Source organism: Myiozetetes cayanensis, unplaced genomic scaffold (genome assembly GCF_022539395.1).
Source record: "Myiozetetes cayanensis isolate MyiCay16 unplaced genomic scaffold, myiCay2020 scf24, whole genome shotgun sequence".
NCBI lineage: Eukaryota > Metazoa > Chordata > Aves > Passeriformes > Tyrannidae > Myiozetetes > Myiozetetes cayanensis.
In genome coordinates this window covers 10,423,483-10,434,014 of record NW_026087456.1, presented here as the reverse complement: position 1 = coordinate 10,434,014, position 10,532 = coordinate 10,423,483, and the positions used below count along the sequence as shown (strand labels likewise).

The following is a 10,532-nucleotide window of genomic DNA, read 5'->3' as shown; positions in this document are numbered from 1 at the left end:
AAGGGTAGTGTTGGACTGCCTCTTATAAACTTAGGCAAGCAGAAGCACGAGGTGAACAAGGTAAACGCCGGTGTTAAGCGGTATCCTATACCGGTTTCGGTGGTTATTTTGTCACCCTGTGTGCTGCCCGAGGTGCGGGGGTTGCAGTCTGCGGGCCGGCCCGGCGGGCACGCCTCGGGGCGGGCATTGCCATGTCCCGGCCCTGCCCGGCGGGCGTGGCCGCTGTGGTCGCTGTGGCTGCGGGGAAAGCGGGCTGGCCGCGAGCCCCGCGCTGTGCTGCGCCATGGGCTGCGGGCCGTGGGCGCTACTGGCGCTGCTGTGCGGGGCGGCCGCGGCGGCGGCCCCGCTGCGCTGCAACGTGAGCTTGGACAGCCCGGCCGAGCAGCGCTGGCTGCCCGTGCTGAGACACTTCGACCCCGCCTTCCTGCGCGCCGCCGTGGCCCGGGTCATCGAGTGAGTGCCGCGCGGGGGGTGCTCGCAGCGCCCGGGACGCGCTGACGGGGAGGTGCGGGGTTGAGCTGCTGACACCACTGTCCCTCGCTCGGCTAACGCCGCGGGTGTTTTGCAGCGAGAGCGTCCCGAAATGGGTGCACCAGGTCATCCGGCCCATAGCAGCGGAGCTGGAGCAATTCATGCCGCAGCCCTTCGCGGGGGAGATTGTGGGGATGTGCCGAGCACTGGGAATCAGTCTGGGAGACGGAATCCTGCTCAACTTCGCCTACGAGTCCACTGCGTAAGTGTGTGGTACTTACAGCGTCTGGTATGAGCAGGGGTAGAACCTGGGGCAGTTCAGCGTGGGAGGAGGCATAGCAAGGCAGGTCACTTTTGCTGTTCCTTCTCGGACAGTACCATATCTTCAGCTGGAAGGTTTCATTCCCGTTAGGCTGTTTGGATCCAGAATGGAAAGAGAACGTTGTTTTATATGGCTTAGTGAAAGTAAAATCTAGCTGTTGTGTTCTTGTGTGCGTACATCTATGTAAGTGTACAAAAGTCTGAAAATTTCTGCTAATAAGGTAGAGCCCTCCATTCAAAGTAGTTGGGGTGGTTTATCTTTAAAGGTCATGTAAGGTAATCTTCTGTCATGTAAAATCACCCAAAAGGCAGCTAGAATGATTACTTGCCATTTCATTATTTTAACTGTTTGTCTGAGAAAGTTACTCTAAACCGCTTTGTGGATGAACGTTCACAATGACTGCATCATGTCACTCTGATTTGCATAATGGAAAATGGCTAAAATATTTGACAGAAATCAAAACATCAGTGGAAAAAATAGTTTCATTCCATTCTTTTGCTTTAGAAGCACGTACACAAGAATAATGAACACTTGAGGTTGCCTCTGAGCATACTAAAAATATTTTTTCATACAGATTTTATGAAAATCCAGGGTATACAGTCACTTCCCTGCATTTCAATTGTTTGTTTTTTTTAATATGTGATATTCAGTTAGTGATCCTTTTTTAGTAAGCAATATTGTACATGATACTTATTGAAATGCTGCCTCTGTCAGTGTTTCACAAAGGATACCTATCATGTTTGGCCCTGGTAAAATCCATGCAACTTTCTGAGCTTGGATTCTAAAAAAAAAAAACCCTCAACTGAGAACAACAACCTAGTTGCATGAGGAATTTTTTATCTTTATATTTTTGAGAGATAAGGTTATGCATTATGTATCACTGAGAAGAAACTTATAACTCTAGAGGAAATAAGTTGTTAATTTCCTGCTAATGGAATATACTCCAAAAAAAAGCCCTTTTCAATAAAACTAAAAGTGTTACACAAGGGATTAGAGCACACTTGTTCTAGAGATTAGTCTCTTACTTGAACAACTGTTTGCATCAGTTTCACTGAAAGGATTTAGTTTGAACTTATCTAATCGTGACTACAAATAGAAATATGATCCAAATTGAAGTGAAATTATCAAATTTAAACAGAGAGCAGGACACTTTGTGGGTGTTTTTGTGATTTAGAAAAAAAAAGGAAATAATGACTTTTCCCAAGTTGAAGTACTGCTCTCTGCCTGCTCTGTGGTTTCTGACCTGATTTCCTGACTGTAGTGTGTCACTGGACTTTGAGCAAACTCCTATTTGCATGGAAACATTAATAAAATAGTTAGCAGAACCCAGTTTCTCCTGAAAGGTTGATCTATTTTGACTATAACATTGAAAGCACTGTCGTAGCTCTTTATTCACTGATTTTTGTCTGATGTGTTTGCAGGTTCTGTACAAGCATTGTTGCTCAGGATGACAAAGGGAACATCTACCATGGTCGAAACCTGGATTATGATTTTGATGATCTATTGAGCAAGATCACAGTTGATGTGCAGTTTATAAAGAGTGGGCAGGTATGGTCTGGGATTGGCTCAGCTGGGTGGTCTGTCCCATAGCTGCTTAGATAGGGGGATTTAATGTAGGAATGTGGCTCCCATCCCACACAGACTGGATTGTTAGAGCAGCACAGTCTCCAGGAGTGTGGGATGAATGCTGGTTTTCTTTACTTTCTGGACATCCAGTTGATGGTGATGGATTGGAGAAAATAGAACAGCATAATAAAATATCTCAAGATCGTTATTTCTAAGGACATGTTGAAAGAAAAAAATGTCAAGATACTAAGAAAAGTACTACAGAAAATGAGATCAGTTTTGGCAGGGATCAGTTCTAAGGCTTACTTTTTAGACCTTTCTAGTTTTTGTGACCAATGTGTGTGGTTTTGGGTCAAGATTTCAAAAGATGAATTAGCTGCTAGTACAGTCTTAATGTGGATTTATTCACATTCATTAGTCTGTTTTGCAAATGGAAAGCTCACTGTTCGTTTCTTGCTTGGCTGCTTGCTAATTTGAGCTAAACTCTTGTAGCAGCTGGTGATCACTAACAAATGAAATGCAGTGAATTTGAGACCTCATTCTTTTTATAATTTACTTGGCAAGTTTTACTGTAATTTAAGGCACAGTATTTTATAGCAAGTAGGTATGAGAGTCACAGAAAGAAGGAAAAGGGTGCTGCTTCCAAATGTTAGCAATATTTTAAGTCCCATTCTGTTCTGGAATGCTGATGTGCTGACTGTTTCCTGGTTTCAGGTAGCCTACCAAGGCACCACATTTCTTGGCTATGTAGGCTTATGGACTGGACAAAGTCCACACAAGTTCACAATCTCTGGGGATGAACGAGGTAAATGAAATGTCTTCTACACTTTACACTGTGTGCACTGTTGTTGATTGTTGCCTGCCCTGGCGCTTCTCCCCCAGAGGGAAAAGTGAGGTTAAGGTTGCCAGGAAGGATCTGAAATGGAACAACTTGCTTTGCCCTCAGCGGAGTCAAAGTGCACATGCTGACAGTTTTTGGCTGCTGTGCAGGAGGAGGTATTTGTCATCTGAGCTGAAAGTGTCAACGGACAGGAAGAGCCCTGGGGAGAGCTTTGGAAGGCTAACTGAGGTCTGGTCAAGAGTCACAGCTGGAGGTGGCAGAGTAAGGGCTGACAGAACAAGATGCAGATTGGATAACGAAGAAACAGCTGCTTCCTGATTCTGTGACCCTTGTGCTGTATTCCACTGTCTGTCCTTATATGGCACTTGGAAAGAGGATGGGAAGATAAGTGTAAGACAGATTTTGGGGAAGGGCAACTGAGCAAGATCAGTAATAGAGGGAAGTTGAGAGATGTCACTGCTGAAAACTAAAACTTGGAGCAATGAGGAAGGCCAAGGTCACTGCCTCTCTTCCATTGGTACTGCAGTGTCACAAGTATTGTTAGTTAAATCCATTTCAAAGCTTGGGGTTCATATCTTCCATCCCCCTCCCTTTTCAAGTTTGTTTAAAGAAGCTGACACTTTGTTCTTTATTGGCTGATCGTTTGAACTGGCAACAGTGTAGTTTCAGAGCCAACACAGAAAATAGTTATTTTTCTCTTGTGATGGTGATAAGCATTTTTGGCTTTTTAATCTCTTAATTGGACACTCTGTTTTTGAAATTCAAACTCGATACACAAACAATATTCACTGTACATGTTACACAGACATTATCTCTGAGTAGGGGTTCTGGTATGGAGCACATGGACCTCTGGATTCTTGTTTCCTTTGTTAATGTAGCCTTGTTGGAGTCACTAAATTCTTTCCATAGCTGACACACATACTGCTTCTGATACCAAAGTAGTTATTTAATCCTTTCAAAGCTGGAGTGTCTTGGGCTCATACTTAGAGATGCAAATTACTTTTAGTTCAGCTTAGAAATAGTCCCAAGGGTATCAAGTCTCTGTAAAGGCCTGACTTAAGAAATCTTGTGAACCAAAGACTTATGTCTGTTCATTCCACACATGCTTCACTTCTGTAAATTGGTTGATGCTGTGTGCTGATTTATCTGAACTAAAAGGTCTTTTTTTAGTTCACTCCGACTGAACAACAAATTAAGGGAAATAAGCATGTGGATTGTGGTTGGGAAGGGGGAGTGACTAAATTAGGGTGAAGATCTATCAAGTGACAAGCATATTGATTCTGGTGGCTTTCCTGTGGTTTTGATGTGTGAAGAAAATAAACTTGCCCTTCTGTTTTTCTTACTTCTCCTAATGTTCTCGGTAACACAAACACTATCACTACTGTTTTTTAGCAGATTATAGAGATTATTATCACTCTTTTCATTACAGGTCTGAGATACTTTCTGGAAAACAGGGGTGTTAATCCAGCTACTGTGGCTGAATGTCAGTTGGGATTAGGTTGTCTATTTACATTCCATCAGGATGTTGTGCTCCTTGTTGGCCTTTCTCCCATAAAATATTAACATCTTGTGCTGATAGGCAGCTGTCTTGTTTCATTGTCTGTATGGATACTGCATGTATAGTAATTACCTTTTTCTCCCCAGATGGTGGTAGGTGGTGGGAAAATGCCATAGCTGCTTTCCTCAATCGGAATTACCCTGTCAGCTGGCTGGTCCGGGATGTAAGTGCACTGGGTTACTTTCTCACATTTCGGTTATGTCGTTTGTGCTGAAACTCAAGGTAAAATTGCATCTGCCAACTTTCAGTTGCACAGAAAACTTACTGGTTTGATAAGTAAATAGATTTCACAAGAGAAGCTAAGTGTTGTCCCTGAATTGTCAGTAAATGAGAGGCAATTCCAGTCCTTCAAGGGAGTGATCTCTAATCAGTGCCAGAAGTCCTGGTGAAGCTGTGCCAAGACTTCCTTCCTAGGGACTATTTCATCTAGTTGTGATTTGTTATGACCAGTTAAGACAGTAGCACTCTTAGATGTGAATACCTGTTCCCAGGGGTTATTTGATATGTTACTATACTGATACTTTTCTCAAGTAGTGCTTGAGTCATTGACCATTTCCAGACAGGCTGGACCTTTTTGATTCTGAAGTTGTGCCAGTGCTTGTTTCTGTACTTGACCTCACTGTCATCTCCTTTTTTGCATCAGACCCTGAGCAGAGCAGAGGATTTCCAGTCAGCTGTTCTCAGACTGGCTGACATTCCCATCATTGCTGAAGTTTACTATATTGTGGGAGGTGTGTCACCCAAAGAAGGCATGGTCATAACAAGGAACAGAAAAGGGCCAGCAGATCTCTGGCCTCTGGATCCTTTGGGTGGAGCGTAAGTAGGAAAAAACTGCTTTATTTTCTTTGCTTTCATTCCCTCCTGAGTGATAGGTTTGGTTAGTTACAACTTTCTGGAGAGATCCAGGCACTTGGTGGTAATGCTTACAGCTGCACAGGGAAAGCCTGAAACCCTCAGAAAGGAATGCCAGTTCCATCTCCTGGAGAAGGAATTGCACCACCTTGTCAGGTTGGGCCAGTGTGAAGCATTTCTTCCATTTTTTAGCCAGCCTCCAAAGGAGGCAAGACTTGAGGGCTCTTGCCATCTGTCTGCCAAGTATTGCACTACTAAACTCAGCAACTGGAAATCAGTTGTGGCCCAATGTGGTAGAAGGCTAAAGGCACAAAAATAACAGTTTCTATCTAGTTTTTTAAAATCAGTAGCTTAATATAGGAAGGTGATGGTACAGAACTGCCCTATGAGGATAAAGGGCACTAATGCAAACAGGCAGATGGAATGCTGCAGGCTGCATCACTTGCAGACCCATTGCTTTTCCAACCATACTTCTGAAGGTGTGTTACTGTAGTCAGTGGTAGTTTTGTCACGAGCCAGCAGGAGTTCAGGGGTTACTCCATTTATGTTCCATACCTGATGATCCAGGCTGTTATCTATATCTATACAAGGCTCTTGGGCTTGCAAAAGACACAGGGAAGTGGCTTTTGAGGGATGTTTTTCATTTTGGCAATGCAGAGATGCTGATGATTGGCCTGAAAGGATTTCCTGCTGATTCACCTCTTCCCTTTTGGTCACAGGTGGTTTCGTGTGGAGACAAACTATGACCACTGGACCACCCCTCCTCCTTTTGATGATCGCAGGTAAACTGGGAGCTCTGTGGCGACTGAACACTCCCATTTTGAAAGAGCTTACAGGTTTGGGTGTCTCCTTCTCTGGGCAGGTGTTATCTCCTTGAGCAGGCAGCTTATTTACTTGCTGTAATGCTACTCTGGAGAGAATAGGTAAGGGGAAGGGCAATATTCCCAGATGCCAGGGCAAAGTCTGTGAGGCATGGCTTAGCATAAATGAGAAATTGCCGGGGAAGGCTTGGGGCCAAAAACTTCAAGTAAACTTTAGTAAAAGGGAAATGATTTAAATGCACAGTGCAAAAGTATTTGATGGCACTAGGAAGGTGCTCACATGTGGACTTTATTAGGCTGTGTAGTATGCAGAGAGGGACTGGCAGGTTCTGTACTCAAGGGATTAGTAAGAGTAGCTTCAGTGTGAGACCAGGTCTTGTCACACAACTCAGGGTTATTTTAGGCAAAGCAAGTATTTCAGTGTCAAGGCCCTAAGTGAGAAGTTTGTGTTGGTGTTTTGTAGCCTTTGGGATAGGAAAGTGTGTTAATGATACTCTGTTTTCTTGCAGAACTGCAGCCATCAAAGCTCTCAATGCTACTGGACAGCAGAACATCAATTTTGATACACTCTTTAAGGTATTTCTTTAATTCTGCATTATGATTTTCACTTCAACTGTTGTCAAAGCAGAAATGCAGTAGTTTGGTCAGGGATCTAAAAAGCTGTGCCTTTTTTGTGGGGAACAAGCTGTACTGCAGAGTCACCTCTGGAGAGGTGAAGACCAAGTTTGTTAAAATGCTTCTGAATTCCTGTGTGTAGGTGTTTTGTAATAGTCTGCCAATCCAGGTGGAAAGTGCAAGAGGTGAATCCCATCATCTTTGTAGTTCCTTATTTCAGGCAAAACCATTGATGTCACAGCAGGCAGTGTTAGACATGACTGGTATCTACCAGTTAGCTTTGGGAATTGAAATGGATATTTCAGAGGGCTTTTGAAAGTAATTCTGTGAAATGGCTGGATGGTAAAAAAAGCTGGAAAACTCTTTACTTCACATTATCGCTTCTATAACTTCACCCTGCTGCTGTTTCTAAATAGCCTTTTAATTCCCTTTTCATCTACCAAAATGACAACTCTTCAAACTTTCTGTACAGGTGTTGTCAGTGAAGCCAGTCTTAAACAAGTAAGTATTAGATTGAGATGATCTGTGTCTCCTGTTTATGCCCCAGGCCATTTCCAAGTCAATCAAAGCTTCCTGAGGGTCTCGCTGTGTGTCTGTCTTGTGGCTTCCCAGCTGAGATTTTGGCTGGCGTTTGTGTCACTGTTTTCACTTCTGTAACACCCTTTGTCATGGGTCTGCCCCTCCATGCAAAGAGCTACGCTTGGTTGGACTCAGTCTGGTAGTGGGTAGTTGCTTTGAAGTAGTGAAAAAAATTACTCCTTTGGAGGAGCAGCTGGACTGTCCACTGAGTTGTTTGTCCATTGTTTGGGTTGGTGTTAACACTGAGAGTGGCTTCTTTTTTGTTATTCTGATGTAGGTCTGCTTGATGTGTAAAAAGAAAAAAAGTAAATGGGGCAAACTTTTATGTATGATTTACTATGTTGTCGAGAGATTTATTTCAGTATCCTGTTCTGTATTGTTGCAGAAATGACAGCTTTGCAACACACAGGTTATCCTGTTATGCTTTACACAGAGATCAATATATTCTCTGGATCACTCATTCTCTTTAGAGCTTTGCAGTGGCTTCCTCTAAGTTAATACCCGGACCTCTTCTCCTCTGTCTTGTAAATGTGAGGAAATTAGGAAAGAAGAGTTTGTATCTGTCACAGCTGAGATGAACAGTACCAATTGTTTAATATAGTAATGAAATGGATGTGGAAATACCATTGCTTTGCTGTACTGAATGGGGAGAGAACACTAAAAATCTGTGCTGGAAGCCTTCAACTCCATCAGCTTTCCTCAGTCTTTCTAACCCTTCTGTACCTAAGCAGAAGATTTGTTTCCACTCAAGCTGCTCTGCTAGCAGTGTAAATTAGTGTTGCAGCCTTTGGGATGTCCCTGACTCTTCCTCTCTCCCTGCCAGTAACACAGTGTACACCACAGTGATGAGTGCTGCGTTTCCTGCCAAGTACCAGACATGGATCCGAACTGAGCAGTGAAGAGCTGTAAGGAGCAGAGGTGTAAGTAGCATGTTGTACCTGCACTTTAAACAACCACTTTGGCTGCAGAGTCACTGAGGGATGACTGTGCTGCAGTGGCACTCCAGTGACCTAGTCTGAAGTCCTGACTCTGTCCTCGGTTTGTGTATTGCCCTTGGGTAAATACCTTCCCTTGTTGTTTTAAAGATTAGTAAGTATTGGCTTGCTTAGTGAAACTCTTGGAGATTATCTTAGGGAAAGTGCTTGATCTGAAAGGAATGAGGGGTAGGTGGTGTGACTTGAGGTCTCTAGCAATGTTTTGGGTGGTTTTAGCAGTCCCCACTCCAGCACTCCCTTGTCTCCAGGTGCTCGATAGGAATCCCAGCAGCAGGGGGTGGTGCATTAGCACCAGAAAAAATTGAGCTTCACTGGCAACAGTTGCTCAGCAGTGACAATGTGAGCAGCACCCTGAGGGATTTGTTCTGTCAATTTGCAGAGCAAGTCCAAGTCCTTGATCTCACAAGGTGCTTCATGTGGCAGTTTCAATGTACTTAGAGAAAGATACAGTTATGATAATTTATATGCCAAGAAACTTGGATTGCATGACTTTGGCAGGAGCACAAGAAACTGCATTCCAGCTTAAAGGTGTTTTTTTTTAAATTATTATTACTATTATATTTGTAGCAGTTAATTCAGATCTGATTTTAGCAAGAGTAATTCCTTTTAGAGATTATACAGAGTTTGGGTTTTTGTAACTCTGTACCAACCTGTGCTCTCTTATCTATTTTTCTATTTCGACAGACTGGGTGAAAAGCTGAAGCTTTGCAAGATCAGCATATGCTTTTAAAATAACTCCTGGGAGCAGTACAGTCGTTGTGGCTTACTAATTATGTGAACCATTTGGGAAACAGTGACTTGTTAACTCTTTGAAGTGCTGCGGGGGATCCTCTTAATGAACTGTAATGGGTGTTTGAATTTTATTGTAACTGATGTTGTAGCAGATGTGACTGGTTAAAAATGGCTTTTACTGGTTTTGGTAAGAGTTGTGTAACTGCAATGTAGTTCTGTGCTAACAAATAAATTTTGTACTTTACATGGCTGGTAGGTCTGAACATGATGAAATAAAAAGATGCTGCTGATAGACTGATTCCTGGAGGTGTGTGGGGTTAGTTGCATGTGCTTATCCTTTCTTCTCACCTGTGAGGGGTTGGTGACGTGAGCCTAGCAGGGGCAGATGCAAGAGTCAGCAGCATGCAGAGCTGTAGACTATGGTAATTTAATTCATCAGAAATCAACAGCTGTTTCAGGAATTGTGATAATACTTTGCTCCCTGGTAGATGAGAGAAGCTTGTGTTGGGGAGCAGTGAGGCTAAAGGGGGACGTATGTTTTCCTGTGTTCAAATAAAATTGCCTGCAACAGTAAGTTTATAAGTCGTTTCTACAATGTGGAGCAATGGGGGGTTTGTCGGGTTGTGCTATGACTGCATATTGAATTTGGGCACTTCATTGTACCCTGGAAATAGTGAAGGATTTGAAGAGTCAAGACCGGTGGATACCAGATTATGTAAAGCTTAGTGGTCCCCTTGTTCACTGGCCAGAACTGCACCTGAGGGAAGGTGAGGTCAGAGCACCATTTTCAGATCCATGCTGTGCTGGTGCAGTGTTTGTGCACTGGCTGTGCACACCGCTCTGAGAGCACCTTCTGGAGCTGGGGGCCCTTTTATCTCCTTGTGCTGAGTCTCATAACCTGCTTATCTGTATCTTGTCCTCCTGACTGGATGAATGTGCTGCAAGCTTTGCCCTGACCCACTTTGTACAGCAGCTGGGTGCCAGAAGGATAAATGTGAACAGAGTTCTGGAGGAAGATGTAGCAGTACTCACTATCTTTGGGATTGCAAAATGCCATTGTTTTAAATCACAGAGCAGGCACTGACACCTGAAGGCACCAGGTTTTCATTAAATAACAGCCACCTACAAAAGGATCCTTCCAGGTGTGGCTTTATTTTGTCATCCTGACCTCTGCAACATT

At 43.4% G+C, this 10,532-nt stretch overlaps 1 protein-coding gene across 1 annotated transcript; it reads left to right on the top strand.

The window, feature by feature from the left end:
- The first annotated feature begins 251 nt into the window (after positions 1 to 251).
- On the top strand, positions 252 to 9,650 carry NAAA (N-acylethanolamine acid amidase). The gene is made up of 11 exons (XM_050320610.1): positions 252 to 453; positions 569 to 733; positions 2,215 to 2,341; positions 3,074 to 3,164; positions 4,845 to 4,921; positions 5,402 to 5,574; positions 6,330 to 6,392; positions 6,941 to 7,007; positions 7,519 to 7,547; positions 8,449 to 8,545; positions 9,305 to 9,650. Exons 1-10 carry the CDS (start codon positions 284 to 286, stop codon positions 8,522 to 8,524), a joined length of 1,038 nt encoding a protein of 345 aa, XP_050176567.1. The 5' UTR covers positions 252 to 283; the 3' UTR covers positions 8,525 to 8,545; positions 9,305 to 9,650.
- The last annotated feature ends 882 nt before the right edge of the window (positions 9,651 to 10,532 follow it).